Consider the following 25414-nt stretch of genomic DNA (forward strand, 5'->3'; position numbering starts at 1 on the left):
TTCCTGTTTGACCCGGGCTGTTGTCAAGGTGGACGTAACCAATCGGACATCTGAGGTGGATCTCACCAATTACGTACCCAATGGCGAATGGGAGTTGCTAGAAGCGCGACTCATCCGCAATGTCGTCTTTTATAGTTGTTGTCCGGAGCCATTCCCCGATTTGACAGTCACGCTCAAGATCCGCCGAAAAATTCTTTATTACATGGTCAACGTCGTTCTACCCTGCGTCATGATGTCCGTCCTGACGCTGCTCGTGTTCTGCCTACCGCCGGAATCGGGTGAGAAGATCGCGCTCGGCATCACCGTCCTGCTGGCCTTTTCCGTTTTCATGCTGGCCATTGCGGAAAAGATGCCGGAGACGTCCGAGTCAATTCCTCTTATTGGTAAGATGATACTGTTATTGAAACAATTCAGTTGACAATGAATGGCAATTAAAGGAAGAGACAGGTGGTGCATCCCAATTAAAAAAAAAATGAAATAAAAATAAATAATAAATAGCGTGGTTGGGAAGAGTGAGAGGCGTGGGAGGGAAGAGTGAGAGGCGTGGGATCAATGCAAAGAATATTTTTAATATCGTCGATTTTATTTTGAAAATAAAAAAACGATTGGCTGCGTGCTGAGACAATCAAAGAAGAAAGAAGAAACATGAGCGTCTTATATAGAAATGATATCTTTTGACAGGATTTCTTCTTGACCGATCTGTCCGTTTTCCGTAGGGATCGTACAGTAGAGGGAAATTGTTTCCTGTTGTTGTTTGTCCCCCTATCTGTTACATCCACTCTATCTCCGTCATTCCCTTCTTTTCCTATGCGCTCACACAAGCTGATTTTCGTCCCACCCTTTTTTTTTTCCTCCCTCTTCCTCATCTGTAATCGCATTGGTTTTTACGTACGTTCACCCGTCAGTTGACTGTTTGATCGTCGTCAGTGTCAGATTGCAGCGATCTGATTAACTCGTTATAACAGCAAGTCATCACGCTACTTTTTTGTTGTCTCACTTTGCTTAGCTTTGCTTCTCTTACTTACTCGCTAAGGCTTAGTTTGTCGAGTCGTACGAATAAGGTGAGGCTTATGTCATTCGTCATTATATGTTCATCTCCCGATGCCTCGCCCACCTTCATCTAACTTTATACGCTTCTTCTAGACTAGTTTGTTCAAATTGATCCTATTTGTGCACCCTACTTTGATTGAACGTGCAGCACGTTATGCGTGTAGGTTTGAATTCCCGCTCCGTCAGCTTCTTCTCCGGGAAAGAAGGACTGGGTGACGAACAACATTCAGATTGAAACGATGGCGAATCGTTTTGTCGAGACAACGTCACAAAAATCTCCGCCTCTGCTATTCGGCTTTGTAATCCATTTTTTTTTTTTCTTTTCTTTTCTTTTTTTGCTATCTTATATGGAGAAAAAAATATAAATGATGACAAGAAAAAGAAGTTGAAGTCACCGGGCGTGGAATAAGAAAGATAGAAGAGGACGGAATATCAAGGGCCAATGGCTGTATCGGAGAGAGGCAGAAAAAAAAATGTCGCAAAGGGACTTGATTTTGATATGGCCGACTGGTTTTCTTGTCAGCCGGAAAAAGAAAGTTTCATACAAGGGAAAATATCAGGCTCTTTTTTTCGGCGAAAATCTTCTGCTAGAAATCTGGAATGAGAGGCGGAGAAGTACAGAGCAACGCATCCTGGGATACGACAAGGAAGAGCAAGGACTAATTAATACAACTCGTTTCAGACCTTCTGTCTGAGTAATCATATTGTCTGTCATCATCGTTGACATGTTTTTACGGTTGAAAAAAAAAAACAAACATATCATCTGCTTACCAGTTGGTGTAATCTTGCAATCGAGTCACGTTAGTTACTTTGATATACTTAATTTGTGATCCTCTTTTCGCCAATTTCGTGAACAGGAATTTATCTGACTGCCGTGATGGCGATTACTTCCATTTCGGTGGTCATGACGGTGATCGTTCTCAACTGCCATTACAAGGGCCCAACCGCCAAGCAAATTCCTCGTTGGGTGAAAAGGTACGTCATCAACAGTCCCTCATCGACCCCGTTACAATTGCAGTCCGTCGTCCGGACGGATCGTGAACGTGTCTGGTGCTCATTGAAGCCGAAATGAAATGGGAAAGCGGGTGGCAAGATACTTCAGACGGAACGGAGAATGACGAATTATCATCCCCTGTAACTAAGATTAACCGGTTTACTGAATCCAACCTTTTTTTTTCTCTCTTTTTTTCTTTCATTTTGCTATATAGATATATGCTGAAATCGAATGTTGGCAGGTTTAACGATCATCATCAGAAACGTCCGACGGCGCATTATCAAGCGTTTGAAGAGGCGGCGGCAACAGCCGGCGCCAATGCGCCCGTTGTCGTTCAGAGCGGCAATTGTTTGGGCAACGGATGCCGGCACAAGAGCGTCATGTCTAGCAGCTCCGCCAGCCGAGAAAATATCCCATCCGCCGAATTTATGCACAGCGGTGGCGTTGCTGGTGATGGCGTCGCCGATAACTATCGAGGTCTGCCCAATACGGCCTCATCTGTTTCCACAATCCCGATGACCCTCAGCACTTCCGCCAACCCCCAGTCCTTCCGACTCCGCGTCGCCGAGTATTCCGAGGAACGAAAACGCAGTTTTGTCCGACTCAGCCGAAAATATCGTCAAGCTCAACAAAGCAAAGGAGCACAGGTCCGTAAATATATTTACCATAGAGGCATAGCTGAATACGTACATAACTTGAAATAGCAATCTCATCGAGATAAGAATGTGGTGTTTTTTTTTTTTTTGTTTGTTTGTTTGTTTTTGTTTTCGCTGTGCTATTTTCTTTCCTTTCACCCAGACAGTCCGTTTTTTTTTTTGCACCCTCGTTGCGATTCATTTGCATAGAATGAATGTACGATCCTCATCCCCAGGAAGGCGACTTAACATTGCAAGACGTTTGGTCAGATGGACCGAGTTTCGGAAGGCTCGGGGTTTGATATTGTTGGATTAAATGTGTATGTTTACATAGGACAAAAAGTTAAGTTTATATTAGAAAATCCTTGATTTCCACGCGGACTTAATCAAACGAGATCCTTTCTCCCTGCGCTCACGTTCATTCTTTATGAACTGCAGATGTCTGAGAGAGGTCTACATGTAGTAGGATCACGAACTTGCCGGACAAAGAGTCGGATCTTTGTTGATTTAACAAACGCATGCAATTGGCCGGGAGTATTTGCCCCTTATACTGAAAATAAGTCCAATTGCATCAATGTTGGCCAAGAAGTTAACCAGCTGTTACTAAAGTGAATCACGTCTTCATTGGACTTTCGAGTTAATGACATGTGCTATATTACTTGGCTGCAAATGATCAATCAGAAAGTCGCGTTATATCTTGTTATGAAGAAATGTAGAAGCCATAAAAATGATTATAGAAACTGCGGAACATTCTGTGAATGACGCTTCGAAAGCGTGCAAAACAAACTCGAATCACAAATCGATGGAAATCAAAGCAATGGTCAACTTCTATTGCCACTAAAAATGCAAGCTGTAAAAACTAGGAAAATGAGAGTAAATGGATGTGTTATATGATCCGATCTCTTTGGCACTTGGGCCACTTTAATCTTGGATTTTCTCTGGCCGAATCGTTATTCCTTTCCCGTTTTTACAACGCATATGAATGGCACCGTATAAGTCTATTATCGGCAGATATTTTTTATTTATTTATTTTTTTTTTTTTTTCTTGCGGCAAAGTTTTTTTTTTTAATAAATCGCATTTCGTTCATCTGATATGCGCGTCGGACTCAAAGCGAACACAGCAGTGTTCTGCACAGTTTTGTGACGCGTCAAGTATGTAGTACATAGAATGGGTATTGTCACCCTTTTGTTTGATGACGCTATGCAGCAGTTTAATAGCCAAGAAAGAAAATCACAACACAAAATGGTGACGGAGATAATTATCGGAATAGCTCGAGTGATGGAAGTAAAAGAAGTAGGCCTAAACGATTGCTTGGGTGTCTTACGAATTCTTGTCGAATTGAATTTGCTGCCTAGTGCTGATAGCAAATCCTCTTTTTTTTTCTCCGTAATGTTTGTGTATCTACCTAGCGTCTAGAAGTACTGTACACAAATCAATGGAACACCCACGGCTATATTGGAGCTATATTCGCCTACTATTATCGCTTCTATATTCGCTCACTATCAGTTCTTGATTTATGGGACGATCCACTCTATCTGGATCCTCGCAATGGTCTACGTAATAGCGATGAGTTCCCACAAAGATAAATGTATTTCCGTTTCATGGTATATCATCCTATTTTTGTGTTTGCAAAGCTTTATTAGGACATACTATTTATCACGCTTTGTTTTATAACACAGTAGTATTGAATCTCGAATGAAAGAAAAATCCTTGTCGACATCTCATTACCAAATGTCGATGTTTACGTGTGTTTTGTTTATTTAGGCCTTTTTTCATTTTAATGTTTTTTTTATTTATTTTTTCTTGCAGACGGAAAGCGAAGATGATTACGGAGAGGCAAGGCTATCCATTAGCGTGCCTACATCCAGCCTACCTCATCCTACGTTATCGATGCCCAGTGTAGGAGACACTGCGTTGGAATCGGGCGGCCTTTGCCAGTCTTGTCGACGAACTGGCGGAGTGGGTGGCCCTGGGTGTGCTAAGACTATTCATCCGCCGTACGCGTTCAACATGTCAACATCAAACAATGATCCAGATAATATGATGCGCTACTTTTTCGACCGGCAAAAGTTCACCGAAGAGGGTCAGGCGGTTGTGATTGAATGGCGTCAACTAGCCGCTACTGTCGATCGCATCTTGTTCTGGGTATTTTGCGTCATGACTTCGGTTTCGTCAGCTCTTTTTCTCATTATCATACCTGGATACAACCGAGGCTGGTTCAATCCTAAGCCTCTTTAAGTAAATAGCTTCATCAGCAGTTGAATATATATGCGCCTTTATCCATCTTGAATTCGGCGTCCTTACGGAGAACGTTGGCGACTCATTTCAGGCCACAACTACGATGTGAGCGAAGCTTATCAGTTTATCCAACCCAAACCAGGGTGATGTTCTGTATACAGAGTGTGTGGGTGTATATCTGTGCGTGAGTGTGCATTCACTTTGATTTTGACTTATGGCTGAAGACCTCGTTTGAGCATAAGAGGACTTTGCCTCTTTGCAATACTTAAAGCAGCGCGCCACAAGGGTACAGTCACAGCAGTAGCGATTGATAGAACGGAAAAAAATGTAAATGTATTTACGTAGCTTGATCGCAAATAATAATAAAAATAAAGTTTGTTGACTCACGATTTTTCTCTACCCTGTAACCTTTTTTGGAGCCAACATCTTAATGCCGAATGCCAACTTCCTTAACACCGATGCTCGTCAGGTGATTGTGAATAATTAGTACACTTTAACGTATCGCAATTTGAATGGATAAAAAAACATCATTTATGATGCGTAGCATCGATCAAAGATCTTGGGTTTGTGTGAACTCAACAGCTCTCGATGTAAGTGAGGTTCTCGATAGCCTTGGAGGCCCATCAAAAGCTTTGAATAAACCACAAACGTTTTTTTATGAAACGCCATTAAATAACTAGAAAATTATTTCTAACGTAATACATTAACTAGATCAACCGATTATAAAAGCTAAAGTAATTAACTATTTTCTACGTAGATCACTTGTTATTGAAGCAACCATATCTACACTGGAAGTTTATACATTGATAGGTATTATATTACACGCCATCTAGCGGTCAAAATTGAAACTCGAACAAGGAATTAATTTGACCACGCCTTCAAAGTAGGAGGCGTTTACTACTCTAACTTAAGGACGGGATTCTTTCCTTATCTCGCCTCGTGTCGGGTGGGCTATTTTCACGAAAAAAAAATATATACCATTAAATGCAGCTTTAAAACGCGATTCTAACCACCTAATTTTTTCTTTATAAACAAATCATTTAAGAAGATATTGCGATTTTTATTTTGGAAGGAGGGGGAAAAAGGCGGGCTGCCATGCCATAGAAAAATAAACCTGATTTCCGTGATTTTCATTCAAATCTGAATCTAAATCATGTATTTTAAGCCAAATTTATAATTTGGCCAAAAATGAAAAAGTGGGAAGGGTATAGCCTTTCCACTTTTGTCAAAATCGGCCAAAAATGACATCTCTTGAAATTCTCCAAAAATCAGACGGCATAATCGAAATTGAACGCTGATTTCGATTTAGTCATTGTTTTTCTCTTTAGACTAGCCGTTTAAAAAATTAACGAAAACAGTTCTGTTAGCGCACCAACTTCATTTATGGTTTTTAACAAGTAAATGAAAAACTATGAGACCAATAGAAAAATAAACCTGATTTCCGTGATTTTCATTCAATTCTGAATCTAAATCATGTATTTTAAGCCAAATTTGAAATTTGGCCAAAAATGAAAAAGTGGGAAGGGTATAGCCTTTCCACTTTTGTCAAAATCGGCCAAAAATGACATCTCTTGAAATTCTCCAAAAATCAAACGGCACAATCGAAATTGAACGCTGATTTCGATTTATTCATTGTTTTTCTCTTTAGACTAGCCGTTTAAAAAATTAACGAAAACAGTTCTGTTAGCGCACCAACTTCATTTATGGTTTTTAACAAGTAAATGAAAAACTATAAGACCAATAGAAAAATAAACCTGATTTCCGTGATTTTCATTCAATTCTGAATCTAAATCATGTATTTTAAGCCAAATTTGAAATTTGGCCAAAAATGGAAAAGTGGGAAGGGTATAGCCTTTCCACTTTTGTCAAAATCGGCCAAAAATGACATCTCTTGAAATTCTCCAAAAATCAGACGGCATAATCGAAATTGAACGCTGATTTCGATTTAGTCATTGTTTTTCTCTTTAGACTAGCCGTTTAAAAAATTAACGAAAACAGTTCTGTTAGCGCACCAACTTCATTTATGGTTTTTAACAAGTAAATGAAAAACTATGAGACCAATAGAAAAATAAACCTGATTTCCGTGATTTTCATTCAATTCTGAATCTAAATCATGTATTTTAAGCCAAATTTGAAATTTGGCCAAAAATGAAAAAGTGGGAAGGGTATAGCCTTTCCACTTTTGTCAAAATCGGCCAAAAATGACATCTCTTGAAATTCTCCAAAAATCTAACGGCACAATCGAAATTGAACGCTGATTTCGATTTATTCATTGTTTTTCTCTTTAGACTAGCCGTTTAAAAAATTAACGAAAACAGTTCTGTTAGCGCACCAACTTCATTTATGGTTTTTAACAAGTAAATGAAAAACTATAAGACCAATAGAAAAATAAACCTGATTTCCGTGATTTTCATTCAATTCTGAATCTAAATCATGTATTTTAAGCCAAATTTGAAATTTGGCCAAAAATGGAAAAGTGGGAAGGGTATAGCCTTTCCACTTTTGTCAAAATCGGCCAAAAATGACATCTCTTGAAATTCTCCAAAAATCAAACGGCACAATCGAAATTGAACGCTGATTTCGATTTAGTCATTGTTTTTCTCTTTAGACTAGCCGTTTAAAAAATTAACGAAAACAGTTCTGTTAGCGCACCAACTTCATTTATGGTTTTTAACAAGTAAATGAAAAACTATGAGACCAATAGAAAAATAAACCTGATTTCCGTGATTTTCATTCAATTCTGAATCTAAATCATGTATTTTAAGCCAAATTTGAAATTTGGCCAAAAATGAAAAAGTGGGAAGGGTATAGCCTTTCCACTTTTGTCAAAATCGGCCAAAAATGACATCTCTTGATATTCTCCAAAAATCAAACGGCACAATCGAAATCAGCGTTCACTGATTTCGATTTATTCATTGTTTTTCTCTTTAGACTAGCCGTTTAAAAAATTAACGAAAACAGTTCTGTTAGCGCACCAACTTCATTTATGGTTTTTAACATGTAAATGAAAAACTATGACTAGTTTTATATGTTCTATAACTAGAACATTTCCTGAATTGGAAAAGTATTACTAGGGTAAATAAATCAAAAACCCCCTTTTTTCCTATCTCCCCCTGCAATCGAAACCCCCCTGGATTTTTTTAAATTTTGCAACGCAGCATCCGAAACTGGCCTATAGGATCGAGTATATCTAGAGTACAAAAACTACAAAAAACTTCTTATCCTAAATCTTTTTGTTTATGAAAATTATCTTAACTATTTTACCGAAATGGTAGCCCTTATAAAGAGCTATTCATTTCTGTAAAATTTATTAATTCTGTGTGTAGATGTAGATGTAGGCATGTAGCCAACTAGCCATGTTTAGGGCTCGGCCCCCCCCAAACCCGATAGAACCGCACCGAAAACTGAAACGACCTAACCGATCGGCCAAAAAGCTACCCGATCGACGTGGGGCCAAGCCCTAGCCATGTTGTCCATGTTCAGCTAAATAAAAAATTCTATAATTAAATCGAGTAACTCTGTCTAAAATTCAAATATTATTTATACCTTTAAAACTGAAGTAATTTTATTTTTAACCTCAATTTGAAGTTTTACAGTTTGTTTGGCATCGTATTTCGAAACGCTGTCCTTTTCTGTCCGCCATTACACTCAACGTGTTTCTTTCCGCTGATCGCTGTTCATAGAGGTATGCATCTGTAGTGAACTCCTGGCTTATACAAGTTCTTCATCTTGTTTTCTTTCTTCAATATTTAGCCATTAATCAACATGCAGAACGACGCTGGTGAAAACGTGGATCTGTACATCCCTCGAAAATGGTAACCGTGAATCCTAAAGCAGATAAATTTTCTACGTTATCGTTTTTTCAATTTAATTTCCTCTAATAGCTCCGCCAGCAACAGAATCATCCATGCTAAAGACCATGCTTCAATTCAAATTAATGTAGCAGATGTTGATGAGAAGACAGGCATTGCTCTGCCTACCTTCAAAACTTATGCTATCTGTGGCTCTATTCGCCGAATGGTATTAGATGAAAGAAGTTTTTATAGAATAAATTTTAATCGTATTTGACTTTACAGGGAGAATCAGATGATTGCATTAACCGACTAGCCAAGAAAGATGGAGTCCTTGCCAAGTATGTACTACTATAATATTTGTTGTAGATGATTTGACTGACTCGTTGCATATATTTCAGGAATTTCTAAATTTTCTTGTTGGGTTCAAAGGGTTGAATGAAAAATAAAAATTTTCTTACCCAGAATTCTTTGTCATTTTTCTTCAGAAACTGTCACCCTAATTGCCATGTCAAAATAGCTGTAGTACGCGATCTGTATATATTCTCATCGGCAAGTCTACTATTGCATACAGTCATCGTAAAACAGATGGGGTCATACAAAACTGAAAAAGAATTACCTTATAGGTAATTAATGAAAGAAAATGGCCAAGGAAAAGGGTAATCTAGTTTAGGAAGCTGTAAGAAAAACGTCTTGTACTTCGTAAACATATCAGGCAAGAAAGGTAATGGGGAAGAAAGAAATCAACAAGATGCTTATAAAGCTAAATCAAACACTTAATATTGCAAAACTGTACAAAAACATTTCGAGGAAATAAGTCTACACGATGTATAATCGGATTCAAGGATGACGGTGCAAAATAGTTCGGAGACAACATAAGATTTTTCAAATGTTCACATGAAATTCTGTCGAATAACTTTTCGAAGTAAACTTGTAAAACTTTCTTTCAATTATCGACTTGCCTCGCATAATTTGCTGTTCCAACACACACAAAAACAATAGTAAAAAAAAAATTAGAGATTAAGCGACAATGGCGATTTGAACATCGGGAGAAAAATATAACTTTTCACTTTCTTTCACAAAATACGGGGAAACATTGATCAATCGACGGTTTGGCCTGAACTAATTCATACTACTTTTTGGCTCTTCTTCTGTTTTCAAGGCGAAGAGAGACAACTTTAAACAGAATAGAGTGCAATAGGTTAAGACAGCATTACGGACATGTGAAAATAACGAGACGTTCGGTTAAGACTAAACCAGTTTACAGGCCAAAGGTTGATGAACAGGTGGCATTCAGCATAAAACGCACGTGAATAGCCTTTGCATGTCTCGGTAGAAAAAAAAAATTATATTTACAGAAAGACCCAACAGATTCTATCCCTCTCCAGAAACCAACGAGAATTGTCATCTGCTGACGAACTTGGTTGGCAAAAGAAGAAGTGGGACAAAACTCGAAGAGAGGACATGGCACTAGGTGTAGTTTCTGGATGCGACGCTTTACACACGCCTTAACCACAAAACATACACCGGACATAGAGCACTTATTGGAGTCGCTCAGTGCATTTTCTTTTTCATTGTCCCAAAAGGTCATCCCTTTCGCCTTGTTGTGGCTTACAAACAAGACATGCGCACAAATTAGCTGCTCAAGGCAAACAAGTTTTTTTCCCCCTCCTTTAACTGAACGTGCTCTAAACTATACGAACGCAAGACACAGACGTACACTATCGGCATTGAATTCAAATGGAAAACTATGAAAACTCAGCTAGAAAAAACCAAAGAAAATACAATTAACGAGGGAAAGTAAATAATAAAAAAAAATACAAAAAAAAAAGTAAAAAAAAAACGCTTTCAATATGTTGTGTCGATTTTCTCAGACCGCTATGGCGTCTACAACGGACTATATCTTTCACAATTGATCGAACGCGAATATTCGACGATGCCTTAATTCGCCCAACTATTTTGATTCTGTACTTTTTGCTTTTGTTTACGAACCGGTAAACGTGCTGCATTCGAAGATATTGTCGGTAGGAGATGTCCGGAAGGAAAACCGAGTGACGGGGCAAAAAGCTCTAGCTCAAATCCAGTGATTCAAACAAAAGAAAGTATAAAGGTAGAGGCCTCCGTTCAACTTAATGTCTGCTCGCGCTGTAACCAACCTATATCATACGAAATTGTAAATACATCTCAGTAAGTTCAAATGTTTTGCACATCAACACCGGGAAACACTTACCATTTAGATACAAGTAAGGCGTTGAAACACGAATCAGTTGACCATCACCGTATGAGACTCTACAGGCGCTGCCGAATCGTAAAGCGTATCGGTATCCTGTGTGGATTCTCCTTGGAGTTGGCACTGATTCGTCAATGTACCGGCTCCACAGTCGCAGAAAAAACGGTCGTGTCGGATGAATTCGACGTCGTGTCCGGCATGACATGTCTTAATACAGTTAACGCATATAGCGTTACGATCGGTTGTATTACAGGTGCGACATCGGTAGAAATCATGCATCGGGAAGGATGTGTAAGACGAGATCTTGTAGAGGCACTGACCACCATTCACGGCCTTCTCTACCGCATCTTGGTTATTAAAGATCTTGTTCCCTGAAAACAAATACGAAAAAAGCTTTTAAAATTTAATTTATTTAAAATATGAGAAAAAAGGGTGGACGAACCTTTGCAAATAGGCGTGACGCCTGATGCCAGACAAAGTCCTCCAAATCTGTTGTTAAAGATTTGGTTGAATTCTAATGTTGCTGTGGCGTTGTTCGTGATTTCAATGCCTGCCGCTAGACCGTCAAATATTCGATTTCGTCGAAGGATCGGGTGTGATTGCGTTGAGATCAGAACTCCGGCCTGCGCGTTGCGGAATATATCGTTTTCTTCCAAGATGCCTTTACCACCGTTAAAAATGCAAATTCCTCCATCTCTCCCATCGTAAATTTTATTACGCTGTTGAAATAACAAGGCAAAGCGTTACGCCATTTCTCAACGGACCATTGACAGTTAACTTACCTTCAATGTTGGATTAGAGTCCGTTTTTATCCAGACACCAGCCATTGCATTATCAAAGATTTCGTTTTGCTCTAGAAGGCCAAGACCTCCGTTATAGACCAGAACTCCACCGTTTTGCCCTCCCCAAATCTTGTTCCGACGAATAATTGGATTACTACCCGTTCGAATCTGCACACCGCTGTACAGATGATTGAAAATGTCGTTGTCTTCTAGGCGGCCATGACCATTATCATAAAAATAGACGCCCACTTGCTTCCCAGAGTGAATCCTATTCCGCCTCAACACTGGAGTGGAGCCTGATTCGACAATAAACAAAATATGTTGATCGAATAAAAAAAAAAATAAAGCCGTATACGAAGTTACCTGTGGTTATCCAAACTCCAGCTAGGGTATTGGCGTAAACTTCATTTTCTTCAATTAATCCCTGTCCTTTTTCGTGGACATAGATGCCACCGTGTTGGCCGTGATGAATTTTATTGTGCCGCACGATTGGATCGCTGTTGGTACGAATCTGGATGCCTGCCAAAGCATTTCCATAGATATTGTTGTGCTCTATCAATCCACGGCCCTCCCCAAATATATAAACGCCACCCTGATGGCCATTATAGATTTCATTCCGGCGGATGGTCGGATTCGAATTAGAGGTGATCCATACACCCGCAAAATTGTTCGAATGAATCCGGTTTTCAATGAATTGCCCCTGACCGGACTCGTGCACGTAAATTCCACCCGTTTGACCATGATGGATTTCACAGCGCACCACTGTCGGATTTGCTCCTGCTATTAAAATGAAGACACACAATGAGATGACAAAACAGTTAACTTAAAAACAACAGATAGGTCACCGACCTTTTACTTCGAAGCCAGCAATCCTGTTATTATGGATATTGTTACTCTCAAAATAGCCCAGTCCATTATCAAAGGTGAAGATGCCAACGTCTCGGCCGTGATGGATATGATTTCGGCGCATGACTGGATTGGCGTGATTCTTCACCCAGATACCCGCAAGCGCGTTCCGGCTGATTTCGTTGTCCTCATAAAGACCTTGAGCGTGGTCGGTGATATAAAGGCCAACATTCTCGCAGTCGGATATGTCGCAACGGCGGATTATAGGTTCCGCACCAGAACCAGTTACACAAACAGCTGCCCCTACTATAAAATCGAAATAAACCGATGAGTCAACAATAAAAAAATCGATATGACATGGAAACATTTAGTAACAGTGCACTAAACATACCGACGGAGCTGCTGCGGATGATGCAATGGTCGATAACGGGTGAGCAATTCTCTCCAATTTCAAGGCAGTAATGTTTGTGATGCGGAACGGATGATGAGATATCTGGACTGAATTTGAGCGTGACGTAGCCCAGGTAGGAAGACCTTGCACCTTCCATAAACGTCACTGTCGACTCCGTGTCTCGTTCGATGGTTACGTTTTCGGCCACGTTACCCGAGGAACAACCTAGAATATTAACGTTGTTCTCCACTACCAGGTATTCGCGCTGGTAGGATCCCTTGTGCACGAAGACTAATGGATTTTCCGCGTCGTCAAGGAATTCCAGCGCCGACTGAATCGTATCGAAATAGGCTATTGAACGACCTAAGAAATAAATGGAAAAATGTTACACCAACTTTCGGATGATCCAAGTGGACATTCAAGACATACCATTATAGCGTGACGGGTGTTTAAGGACCTTTTCTTGAAATCCCAGCCTGACATGAACGCCGTGATTTAGTTGTTTGAAGCTCTCTTTCCACGGGTTATCGTATTCGGATTCTTCTATCGCAATGAACTCGTATTTGCATATGCCAGTGTGAAATAATGGTGTGTCGTACTCAAAAACGCGCTGGTATAGCGTTTTCCTGAGAACAAAATTTTAAAATAATTAAAAATATCAAATAACCAACAAAAAGGGGGAAAACTATAAGCCATGAAACATACCAAAGCTCGGTGTCGTTAGCTATGCTCTGGAAACGCTTACAGACTTGACTGACGCGACACAGATCTCTCTCAAACAGATAACTGAATATGCATATGAGAACTTCATCAGGTAATTCATACTGGAGGTAATGAGCTGCACTTCGCTGTTCATCTACTGAGTTGCCATCTAAAGTAAATCATACATCACCATATAGCAGCAAACAGTGAAAACCATAAACAATTGATTATACTCTCTGCTGTTGTGAAACAGGTTCGTCTAGGCCTCTTCCTTGCAGGAAGCATGCATGCTGCATAGCCACTGGGGCCAGCTGCACAAGCTGAATTAGATGAAAGGCTGCCACTGGGATTACAGCCTGATGGGTAGTTTGGGGCTACGGCTGCAGCGGCAGGATCATGGTGTGGTGACTTCCTCCTCAGATCATAAGGTGGTTGGTGGCCAGTTGCAGAGGCACCACCAGTGACTAAACCAACGGCAGAGGGAACAACAGGTTGAGGAGCAACAGACCCTGAGACAGGATTCTCATTGTTGGCTGACGATGCATTGTTTTGGAGATTTCCATCAGCTGCCCCTTCTTCCCCATCTAAGAAGTGGTTGTTATTGTTTGCCAGTTCCTAGCTATATATTAAGAGATAATCGGTAATGAAGTTTTAAAAACCCTTACCAGAGTTGACGCGCGAGTTATTACTAGCAGCAGCACCTCTCTTGATGCCCTTCCGTTTCGACCTTCTCAGAGAATATAGGGGTGAACGCAGCGAGGGACTTGGCATTTTCGTAATCGTTTTCACACTGTTCGTTACGTGAGCACAACACAACAACAGACTATGTTCAGATATTATAGTAAACTTGCGAATAACAATCACTACGGAAGGATCATATTGTCTTTTTTATCCGCAAATCTCACTTTTTTAGTGTCAACACAACTGGCCACTATGAGCATATTTCCGCCATCTTGTCGCTCTGTGATACCACTGCCATCTACAGGCAATTGAGTTAGTAGGTTTGTAGGAATTTTTTCGTGGTTAGCCTAATGTCTGCGGGCGATGTTTTCTTTCTTTCTCATGCTTTGATATTCATTAAGTTTGTTTAGCCTAACGCTGTTACGCATATTTCTTTCGGTTTCCCTTTTAAGAAATACAGAGGAAAAAAAAGACAAAAAAAAAAAAATTTAATAAATAAATAAAAAGAGCAGCGTTCTGTACTTCAGGGTTTCCAGCGGCGGCAACGCGGGTAGAATGTTTCTTTGTCCAAACAGCTGTTTTTGGTCATTTCTTTCGTCTCCCGTATTTGATAAATATACAGATGTTTATATTCTTTCAATTTACTTCAGGCGCGTTGTAATCGGTCACGTGACAATAACAAACAAAACAGTAGAATAGGTAATCAAAAGTCTTGTATTTTTCTTTAATTCAAATTTAACCTAATCGTTTGATTTCATCATTAAAATAGAGCGCTTGACCATCATTAGCCTATTGTTACGGAAGGGGAAATATAAGACGACGAAAAGATATAGTCCATCAAACATATAGCTTTCAAGCGTTATTATTACAACCCCATAGAAAAAGAGAGAGAAAGAGAGTGACATACACACACACAAAAAAAATTACTGCTGAATAACTTGGGGGAACAAAATCCAAATTCTAAATTTGCATCTTCTTTCCCTTTTCCAATGAACGATATTTCTTCGCTACGGTTTCTTTCTTAGATTTATAATAATAAAGTTTAATAACAATAGAACACTATCGAGAGACGAACACGGCGTGTGTGTAAAAGTGTGTGGGCCGATCTGCTGCGCTGCAACGAACGGATTTTTTTGTTTTTCTTAATTTTTGTTTGGAGACGAGAAAAATATTGCAAAATGCGGCACGTACTACGTCAGCTTTGAAAGAGAGAAAGAGAACACATTTTGGAAAGAGAGATTGAAGAAAACGGAGGGAAAAGAGAAACGAACACGCGCAATAATACAAAGACTTCGGTTGGTTCTTTTTTTTTCCAATTTTTTTTTTTTTCTTTTTTCTCTTAAATGGTGGTTGAAGATGATGGAGAAAGTGTACTAGAAAAGAAGAAGAAAACCAAATAAATTGAGCTCTATTGGATGTATATATATCGACCTTTTTGCTCTCTTTGCGCCGTCCTACCTAGATCCATTTTTAATCTACCTCACATCATTTTTCTGTACATCTAATATTAGAATTCTTTAACGTCATTTTCAAATATAGCCTCAATATAAACGTACTTTTAAAAAAATTATCAATCCGCCACCACATCACGCGAAATGTTTTGACTGTTGAAAAACAAAATAACTGGAACGGAGCAAAAATGAAAAAAAAAAAAAAAGGAGAAACTAGAGAAGAGTGGAAAGAGAAAGGGTTCTGTGTGTGTATGTGTACGTGTGTGTATACATATATACGTGGTATGTGTGTGTGTAAAAAAAACCGGGAGGGAAGGAGCGAGGATACAGTTGATTGAGCAGATTGTACAAATGTGACCAAAGAGTTATTATAACTATTTTTTTTTCTTAATTTTTTTTTTTTTTTTACTGTCTGGAGAAAGCAAAAGGGCGTCTCTAGATGTCGTTAGCCCCTTCGAGAGCGTGTTCTGTCATACTGAGGCAAAGCGACTCGAGGCGGTGATTCAAATCCATTTCGGAAGCATCTCGCTCTTGGCTAAACAACAAACAGTCAGTGATGCCGATGACACCATTAGCCATAGGGGCTGACCTGGCCCGCTGGATCCCCAACTGGCTGGCAAATGGCGACTGGAAGCGAAAAAATAAAAATAAAAATACCAACTGAGTTGACAAACTCAGAGTTGATTCGATAGCCAAAATAAATACAGACCTCTGACGGAAGTTCATCAAAATGCATCCGGTGTGGCGGAGAGAAAGTGAATGGGTCGGGTGCAACGCCGCAGGACAGAGAAGAAAAACCCTGCGCTGTTTGCGATGACGACGAAGAAGACGACGAAGAGGACGAATAGAGCGACGATTGATGCGACAAGGCGCTGACGCAGAAACTATTGCGATGCTGCAGCGGTAAATGCGATCCCACTTGAAGGGAATGCGGATTGTTGTGCGGCAGTGACGGGGTTGGCGCCAGGCCGGGTCGCATTTGAGTCGTGTTCAGACCTCCTTGAGTTTTTACAAAACAACTATTTTTAAGAAAGAAAAAAACAAACAAAAGAGCGAATTTACCAGCAACTGCGTGGTGTGTGTGTTGCCCATAAGAATTATGGGTGGGGCTCTGTCCAGCGAATAAAGGCCGGGCTACACTGGGACTCGGGCACGGGCTCGGATGGAGACCTTGTCCCCTTTGCTGCTGCTGTCTCGGTGGAAAGAGGCTATAGGCATTCGGTGGAGCGCATCCAAAAGAAGACTGGGCAGCGCTACTGCCAGCATCGGCGCTGTAAAATCCAGGGTAATGAGCAACATTGCTCCATCGACGGGCGAAACGTGTTTCGGAACTCTTTTGTGGCCCACCACTGCCGACGCTGCCGATACCGCCGTTGTTTGTAGTATTAACTATAGCGTTGTTACTACTACCGCAGCTATTGCGGCTGACGCTGGTGCTGCCACCATTACCCGAAGGCGGCAAATTGTTCCAGATGCGATGCGCCTGTTCTTTCCATGAAGCAATACGACGACGCTGACGTTGGGTGAAAGCTTCGTGACTCAGGCAACGGTCCATCAAAGCCACAAACTGGCTAACATTCTCTTCAGCCGGGCAAGACGATACCAAAAGCTGCGTGCAAACTAATTAAAGTAAAAAGAAAACAAAAAGGAAAATGATATTATAAAGACGGGTATTTAATGAAGAGAAAGTTTTTGATTCCATACTTTTGCCCAGAAGGCGAGTAATTTGGCCCGGCAGGTCGTCAAGCGACAGGTGAGTCGGCCCGCCAAGCAACTCCAACTCGCTCCCGAAGGCGGAGCGAAAGTTGCCCGAAAGATTGTCGCCAATTCCACCGAGTCCATCGTCTGCCGATGTGTCGCTTCCTTCCTCGGCACTGTCCACATCAGGAGCTGCAGAAACAATAACCGTAGGCATATCAGACGTCACCAAGGACGACCGGCCCTGACGAACGGCCGCGGTTGATGACGGCGGCGGTTTCGACAAATCACTCGACTCCATGGCAGTCGGTGATCCACTGGACGCACCGCGAGCGGCTGCCAAATTGTCCATGGATCCATCAAGAGACGAATACCCCGACGTGTCATCTCTCGCCATCAACGGCGATGGGGAGGGACTCAAACTGCCAGCGTAAAGTTGTTCGTCAGCCGGTGGACCGCGATACGGTTTAATTGGTGTTGACAGCAAGTTTTTCAGCTCACTTAACGCGTTATGCAAACTGCCCGTGTCGACCACCTCCTTAATGATTTCAAAGACAAAACCAAATAGTTTCATTGTTGTTTGCAATGGCGAAAAGTAAGAGGTCGAACCTTTTCTAACTGGGCCAAAAGCGTGGGCCTTTCGCGGAGGCGAAGGATACTGAGCGCAATCTTGTGTCGAGCTCCTTTAGTCACTTGTTGCACTTCCAATTGCTCTTCAGTCAACGCCAACATTTCCTCGTACGTGAGCAGCGAGAATAAATGAGCATACTTGTGCAATCGCAAACCTTTCAGCCACGAAGGAACATCTGCGTACGAAAACAATGGGAAAAACACTTTAGCCAGTGAGTCTTTGCATAGAAAAGAAAGTGTCTCTGCGCCACCTTCTCTTGACGTCTCAAGAAAGATTCAAATAAATAAAATAATTAAGACCTCTCATGCCACTTCCGGGGATATGAAATGATGACGGTCGATGATTGTCATCACTGTAAATCGAATCGGATCCACTACCACTGCCGGAAGAAGCCAGCGAATTTTGGGGCGATAGAGGGCAGTGAGAGAGCGCGTTGGCCGTTTCCCCCGGCGAAGATAAAGACAATGATCTGGGCTTGAGGCGGCCATTATCGTTCTATAAATCATCGTAAAAGAAATAAGCAAAAAAATGGCTCGGAGTGAAAGGAACACCTTCGAAAACTGACCTGGTTACTTCCCCAAGGATCTTGAGGATAGACCATGGAATTGGACGGTGGAGTCAAACTATTGCTGCGCCGAATGCGCTGGATCGTGCAAGTGGACGGTGGTGGCTGTTTGCTGCTGGGTGGACCCAATCCTGGACTTGGCGAGCTCCAGGGATCCCACTGGCCGCCATTGTGCCTCTGCCTAGGCGAATGGAAGGCATCCGGAGACTGTGGATCCGACGATGGAAACATGTCCAATCCGCCTTGATGATTACTCTCCAATAACGACAGTGCCATATCTTGATTTCCTTCGTCGTCCAGCTGTCGAATCAACTCAGCAAGTGACCTACGCGATGTGAAACGAATGTAGGTCAAGATTATGTCACGTTACGAAACACGTCACTGTTGAGTTATTTGAATCCAACGGAAAACGAAACTCAAAACCCCAACAGCCGGTTGAATCTTCTTTTTATTACCGTTTACTTTCCAGCGAAAGGGCAGGATGAATGAGAGCGTAAGTAAGAAGTTGCTGAATCTCGGTCGACTGATGTTGACCGTTCGTTGATGAAGGTCCCTGGTTAGGATCGTCCTCCAGGAATGAGGCCAGCAAACTGGACAAAAGACAACAATTGGTCGGTTATTTACGCATCGAATTAAGGTACATTTGAGATGAATTATTAATTCAAAGAACTATTTCCAACCCGGGAAGGAGGTGAATGTATCCTCGGACTCCATCAGAGTTGGCTGGTCGTAGCAGCGGTAGGTAATGCAACAGTTGAGAGACGGCTACATCGCGTGACTCGTTGCGTAATCCGTTCAAAAAGGCTAAGGAAAATGGAAAAAAAAAAGACAACATGAGAATTTTTCTTTTTCCCTCTAATACCCTAACATGTTTTTGTTAGAATTGTCTTTGTGGCATTGACACACTTTGCGCGTATACACAAGAGGCAGCAAAGAAAAAAACCGTCGAGAAATCAACAAAATACATAATCATTCGACGACGACGACGACGACGGTCGTGTCTTGCAATCGTCAAGTTTGGGTCATACCACCAAACTGGCCAAGGCCAGAGATACTGTAATAACAACAAGTGAAACCCCCCAGGTGTTGCTCCCGCGAGGAGCTATTATTGATGTCGTAATCGAGAAACATTCTCTGGTTACTCTACTAACTCACAACTAAGAGAAATTGAGAGATCTTTCAGATGAGATAGAAAAAAAAAAAGAAAATAAAAGGAGTTGAATCATCATCAGCGAGATGAAAGTGCCGGTGGGCTCGTCGTGAATGGAAATTGTGGTTTAATCACGAGGTATTTTCCCGATCACTATTGAGAAAGCGTCGACAACGGGTTGGCCCTTATTTACGAGGACGCACTCAAAGAGAAAGAAAAACAAAATACCACACGCAGTTAAAAGTTTTCTTACCCGTCATGTCTTCATGGATGGCGAACCCAAATGACCCAATCCGATTTTCCCTTTGCAACACAAAAACAATCCACTCACGCACTCAGTTACAACACGTTCCGATTCACTTGTCGATTGAGAAACCAAACAATTCTTCTGCTTCTTCAACACAAAAACGGACACTTCATCCAACACGTCAAAGTGAAAGTGCAGAGAAAATTCTCTCCGGACGGATTGGGAAAAAAATAAATATATTCAAAAATGATAATAATTCGATTGCCTCCGAAAAATAAAAAAAAATATTGTCACCAGACGAATAGGTTAAAATCCAAAAGACTTTTGTTTTCTGTCGGAGTAGATCCAACAACAACAAAGTGGTTATTCGACGGAAAGGTAAATGAAAAAGAGCGAAACGAGAGCGGAGGTTAAAAGAGGGACGTCCGGACTGGAGTAGCGAGGCCAGCCGACTGGATAGACTCAACAAGTCGAAAGAGAGAGGGAAAGAAAAGGGAGACACTAATAACGTGTTGTGCGAGGCCATAGAGAGAAAGAAACGAGAGAGAGAACGGACTCACCAAAAGAAAAAAATAATACACGTTGGGAAAGAAGAAAAGGAAAAATATTATATTTGAAAAAGAGCTTTCACCCTGGGTTGTGTGGTAGTCCACTAGCGGTTGGCCTCGAAGCTAACCCAGGCCCCTCCCGTTTCTCTCTTCGTCTCTTGTATACAGCCAATCTCCCCCCCCCCCTTTCCCTTTCTCTTCGACCGTAGAGTAGAAACCAAATAGAATATGGAAGACGTTCTCTCTCTCTTTAAACACACCTCTCTACACCTTTCTCTTCCAGTGCTGGTGCTTCCCGTGTACGGGCAAAACTCGTCATGTCTGCTAGTAGTAGTTGCAGCAGCCAGAGCAGCTTTCCTCTTCTTTAAGAAAAAACAAAACGAATCGACTTCAATAAAACAAAACATATACACGAAAACAGAAAAAATAAGAAAATCTGTGGGCTAACTCTCGCTGATCCCGTGTCTCTTTTCTTTCTTTGTATAGGCCTGTCCAAATACGGTCGAGTGATGCTGAAAGAGAAAGCGGCCAACCGGCCAACAGTTATAATAGTTCTTTATATACTATTTCCTCCCATATTATGTTTTTGGTCTTAAGACGCATTCTTTTCTAAAGCACCTGCACTACCTGTAGAGAATTGGTTGCTTTTCGACATACCTTCTCTTTTCTCTTTGTCTGACCACAGACGGTTAGTGTGCACACGATGTAGAGTATAAGCCACACCCTATTTCAGATCATTAGTTCAATATCGTCTCGGGAGTGTCCCATAAACTAAATCGTGTTCAGTTTCTAGGTCCGATAAGAACTTTAAAAATAACAAAATAAAAATAATGAATTGAAATTCTTCGAAAAAACATGCGTGTGTGTGTATGTCGTAAGAGATATGATATCACGATCATTGTTTAGATGATGTCACGATAGTCGGTGCTTGCGAGATTGATTACTAGATGATGCGGCACACATGAACCTGTCGTTTGTTCGGACAAACAATAAGAAAGAGAAGGGAATCGGAAGGAAGACAACATAAAACTTTCTCAATTTTCCCGCGGATGACGGCAAATAGTTGCTTGTTGTGAAGGAGAATGGCAACATCTTATCTGAGGAGCTATCAGAAATTTGTTATTTATTTATTCCCCAAAACTGAACCCGCGACCCACGACCTGCCTTGATCCATCAATAAAAAGAAAGAAAGAAAAAACCTCACTAAAGAACACACCTGAAACGTGTCTACTGGGATCCTCCTGGCTGCTGTTCATGGTGCGTGAAACACGTCTAGACCGTTCCCGTCGGGTTCAGTAGGGAGGGATGATGGGGAAAGTACCTGCCAGTTCCTAACTCTATACATACATATACACACACACACACACACACTCTCTCTTTTTCATTTTCCCTATCACCGTCGTTGTCGTCATCTACTACGCAGAGTGAAAGCCAAATCGGCACACTCACTAGTATGTCCTCGTCGCCCTCTAGATCGAAATCCTGAATAGTAAAATTAGAAGAAGATTCACGCGGCACAGAACGCAGACTGCCAAAGCGAACTGGATTCTTATTCCATCGCATGAAAATGTGCTGAATTGCGCAAGCTACGAAAAAAAGGCACCGACCTGGCCCAAAACAACAAAACCATAGATACAATAAAACGGGGCCGGCGCACGAGTTTTGGCGAGACATTCATAAATGCCTGACACACGTTAGACGATTCTCTGTGTGTGTGTGTGTGTGTGTAGAGAGGGAAGAGCTACTACAGAAGGCAGAGGCAGTGCAAGAGGCGGTGACCTAGTTTTTTCACTTTTCCAAAAAATCTCTAAGTGTCTCGGGAATGTTGCCAACAAAAAATACAAGAAAATAAAAAAAAAAAAAAAGGAAAAGCAATCGAGAACTTGTGCGCAACGCATTTTCACGTTTCGAGTCAGGACTGTTATTTCGCAAAAAAGAAAAAAAAAAACGAGAACCTGGTCGAAACGGCATCGTAATTAAAAATTGTCGACATTGTTGCCGCCTTGTCATCCAGAACGAGTACTAGTTGAGGTAGCAGTAAGAAGTAGTGAAAGCCTTCTTTCCCCCATTCCCTTTCGGTGGCAGTAGACATAAAATAATTTTTATATAGGACGATATGATTGCATATGGAAAACACTAAATAAAAAACGAATATAATTGTAGCCAATCCGGTTTCAAAAGTGAAAGAAAGGGAATTACGGCATAGTTAAATATTACGATCAAATCTAATTGGTTACTTTGTTCAAACAAAAAAGAAGCAGATGAGGTAGATTTCATAATACAATTTTGTTTTTACCAGGATCATTTGCCCGTTGAATTTCCTGGCGCCAGATGGCGTTAGCGACGAGGAGTTGTTGCTGGAGAAAGGAGTGGATCAGGTGAGCCGCTTTAGGGTTTGCCCGGCTTAGCAACTTGACGGCGATAGTGGCCTGCTGGGCACCGTTGCAACTCTCGAACCAATGTTCCAGCGGCTCCAATTCCTCGGCGGTGAATTCACGCGGAGGCTGTGGCGCCATCACCATGGCATCACTACCAATGAGGACTCTGACAATAACATCCAAAAAAACATAAATAAGAAACAAAGAACAACACATCCATCACATCACCATGTCTTGGTTCTACTCAAACCTATCTCTCCCTTTTTTCTTTACGTCTGTCTTATGCTTTATTGAATTTTTGTGTGTGTGTGTGTATGGATGTGTGTGGGTATAAAAGCAACGTGCACTGGTTCATTCCGGTGTGATTTGTTTTGGCCTCGGGTCAGCTGAGCCATCGTTTGGCATTCTGACAAAGTACATTTTCCACAAACACCCACCCACAAAAGTGTGCGTACGTGTACGAGACGAACACGGCCCAAGACAAACAAAAACACACACACACGACACCCTGCGACTTATACGAGGAAGAACCGATCCGTTTGTTATTGCTAAACACCCACCGAGTGTGAACGATGATATAAGGTGACAGATTCGATGTTTCTCACGTGATGGCTCGCTAGCCCAAATATACAGGCAACCCTAAATTAATCACGCAAAAATAACAAAACTCTGCTGTTGCTCACGCCAGCACGTAGACACTAAAAAAAGAGGGAGAAACTCGTGCAAAAATGTTTGTTCAATTGAAAGTATGGGGCCAGACAGACTAGATTCTATTCATTTTTTTTAGTACAGATGCACCTGAGACTTGTGTGTGCCACTAAGAGAAGAAAAGCAAAACGTTTCACCTTTCACCTGGCAAGGCGACTACTACTAACTTTGTTATTCATCTGACTCTTTTTTTTTTCTCTGCTCCAGTAAAATGCGAGGGCAGCATATCGATTGGCATAACCTGTTGTTGCATCCCTCCACCCCTACCCTACCCTACCCTTTGATGATATCATAACCAAAGAGAGCTACCCTTCTGGTGGAGAATATATCGACCAGTTGGATCGAATCAAGGTTGCCAAGAGAATTATTAGATGACATGGAAAGCTGACCAAGGCCATCTATTGTACGCAAATTTTCTTGTACTTGTGTCCGTTAGAGCGAGAGAGGGAGAGGGGGGATAATATCAGGCACACCAGCTGTTGCCAATCAGCCGCCGAATATTTTCTGATTATTTTCAACAACAGACACACAGACTGATGTATTGTGCCAGTGAAAGTTTTGAAGCTGAAAAGAGCTGGGGGGCAAGATGGAGTCGTTGTGGGTACGGTCGAAAAGAGACAGAATGGATGGGGAAAATGTCGGTCAGTGGGTCGATGTAGTAGAAAGTGAAAACTGGGTCAAGTTATCCGAAAACAGACGTGAGCGACAGTCATTTGCACACGAGTGTCGGTATCGAATTCATGCAGATACACTACACAGGGACGGGGCCATGCATCTAGCAGTCGATCACGCAGGCTATACATCAGACACAACAACTTACCCAGCACAATTGGCGTCCGATCGACTATGGCGGGCTGGCCGAGACCGATGATCCAACACATTTCTCATACACACACAAAACGTTCAAGGTGGGCAAATCACACAAAAGCAGTTTGATTGATGCCGTGGGAATTACAGTTCAACCCCAAACCACTAACAAACGATTACGTCCGTACGTGTAAGCCCAGATTGAGCCAACCAGCAACTTCGAAGTCGTCGTCGGCCTTCGCTACGCCGAAAATTGTGGGAAAGGAATATACTCCTCTCCTTTTTTCTCTCGCCCTCTCTAACCCCCTCTATGTTTAGCAACCCGAATCGTGACGTCACAAAGGGATGCGGCTAAAGAGCAATCCTTTTAGCCTACGGCATTTTCAGGATCTTTTTCTAGCTTCATCAGACACGAACCATTGCCAAGGCCTTGATCTCGAGCCAATGCGAGCATGAATTTGAATTATCGTTGTATGAAAATACGCAAGTATTGCTCACCCTCACAGAGATCATGTGACAATCCACAAGAACAATGACAAACATTTTGGCGAGACAAGACTATGTCAGCCCGATAGCTACCAAACGAAAACAGATCGTCTGCTATTTCATTTGGCTACGCTGTGCATCGGCTGGCATGGGTACCATTCTCTAGAAAATGCGTTTGGTAATTTTACCTGCTCCCGTGGCTAAAGCTTTAACACTGGTGAATGTATTATCACGTGGATAGACAAATGAGGGAGAAAAAAGAAACAAGTCTCCACAAGTCTGAAGAAATCGAAAGTTGTGTATCCCTCAGGGTTAAACACATGTTACGTTTGTGAAGCAGCGGAAATGGGGAACCAGCCAGCCGTAATATTACTATTTCTCTTTTACTCTTATCTCGTTCGTTT

General features: G+C 41.5%; 4 protein-coding genes and 1 long non-coding RNA gene across 11 annotated transcripts in view; 3 read left to right on the forward strand and 2 right to left on the reverse strand.

Annotated features, from left to right (window-relative positions):
• Positions 1 to 5307, forward strand: part of LOC116918623 (neuronal acetylcholine receptor subunit alpha-10) — a 34819-nt gene extending 29512 nt beyond the window's left edge. For all 3 annotated transcript variants that reach the window (XM_045171426.1, XM_032924359.2, XM_032924358.2), the window contains exons 6-9: positions 29 to 383; positions 1908 to 2025; positions 2259 to 2691; positions 4490 to 5307. In XM_045171426.1, the coding sequence (XP_045027361.1) occupies positions 29 to 383; positions 1908 to 2025; positions 2259 to 2691; positions 4490 to 4918 (1335 nt within the window). In that variant the 3' untranslated portion in view covers positions 4919 to 5307. The remainder of the gene's footprint in view (positions 1 to 28; positions 384 to 1907; positions 2026 to 2258; positions 2692 to 4489) is intronic.
• Positions 5308 to 8503: 3196 nt separating this feature from the next.
• On the forward strand, positions 8504 to 9176 carry LOC116919786 (40S ribosomal protein S21). Its single transcript, XM_032925816.2, has 5 exons — positions 8504 to 8603; positions 8672 to 8733; positions 8803 to 8938; positions 8995 to 9050; positions 9111 to 9176. The coding sequence occupies exons 2-5, from the start codon at positions 8684 to 8686 to the stop codon at positions 9118 to 9120; spliced, it is 252 nt and encodes an 83-aa protein (XP_032781707.1). The 5' UTR covers positions 8504 to 8603; positions 8672 to 8683; the 3' UTR covers positions 9121 to 9176.
• A 54-nt stretch (positions 9177 to 9230) lies between these two features.
• Positions 9231 to 14641, reverse strand: LOC116919780 (F-box only protein 11). 2 transcript variants are annotated; one of them, XM_032925808.2, is made up of 11 exons: positions 14326 to 14641; positions 13894 to 14244; positions 13664 to 13829; positions 13388 to 13584; positions 12959 to 13321; positions 12571 to 12873; positions 12085 to 12498; positions 11722 to 12017; positions 11382 to 11658; positions 10940 to 11310; positions 9231 to 10865 (listed from the first exon to the last, which is right to left on the reverse strand). In XM_032925808.2, exons 1-10 carry the CDS (start codon positions 14429 to 14431, stop codon positions 10973 to 10975), a joined length of 2811 nt encoding a protein of 936 aa, XP_032781699.1. In that variant the 5' UTR covers positions 14432 to 14641; the 3' UTR covers positions 9231 to 10865; positions 10940 to 10972. The 2 variants fall into 2 exon arrangements, with proteins under 2 accessions (XP_032781699.1, XP_032781700.1); XM_032925809.2 differs by having other exon boundaries at positions 12085 to 12501.
• On the forward strand, positions 14637 to 16207 carry LOC123470735. The gene is made up of 2 exons (XR_006644480.1): positions 14637 to 15040; positions 15111 to 16207. It is a non-coding gene; the product is annotated as an uncharacterized LOC123470735 (long non-coding RNA).
• LOC116919779 (protein Smaug homolog 1) lies at positions 15038 to 24875 on the reverse strand. Of its 4 annotated transcripts, none has more exons than XM_045171432.1 (11): positions 24538 to 24815; positions 22928 to 23175; positions 19367 to 19490; positions 19142 to 19276; positions 18687 to 19011; positions 18421 to 18616; positions 18100 to 18296; positions 17497 to 18028; positions 16855 to 17412; positions 16502 to 16788; positions 15038 to 16419 (listed from the first exon to the last, which is right to left on the reverse strand). In XM_045171432.1, exons 1-11 carry the CDS (start codon positions 24603 to 24605, stop codon positions 16228 to 16230), a joined length of 2862 nt encoding a protein of 953 aa, XP_045027367.1. In that variant the 5' UTR covers positions 24606 to 24815; the 3' UTR covers positions 15038 to 16227. The 4 variants fall into 4 exon arrangements, with proteins under 4 accessions (XP_045027367.1, XP_032781698.2, XP_045027366.1 ...); XM_032925807.2 differs by having other exon boundaries at positions 16502 to 16791; positions 24538 to 24808; XM_045171431.1 differs by having other exon boundaries at positions 16502 to 17412; positions 24538 to 24875.
• Positions 24876 to 25414: the final 539 nt, after the last annotated feature.

Source organism: Daphnia magna, linkage group LG3 (assembly GCF_020631705.1).
Source record: "Daphnia magna isolate NIES linkage group LG3, ASM2063170v1.1, whole genome shotgun sequence".
In the NCBI taxonomy this organism is placed as follows: domain Eukaryota; kingdom Metazoa; phylum Arthropoda; class Branchiopoda; order Diplostraca; family Daphniidae; genus Daphnia; species Daphnia magna.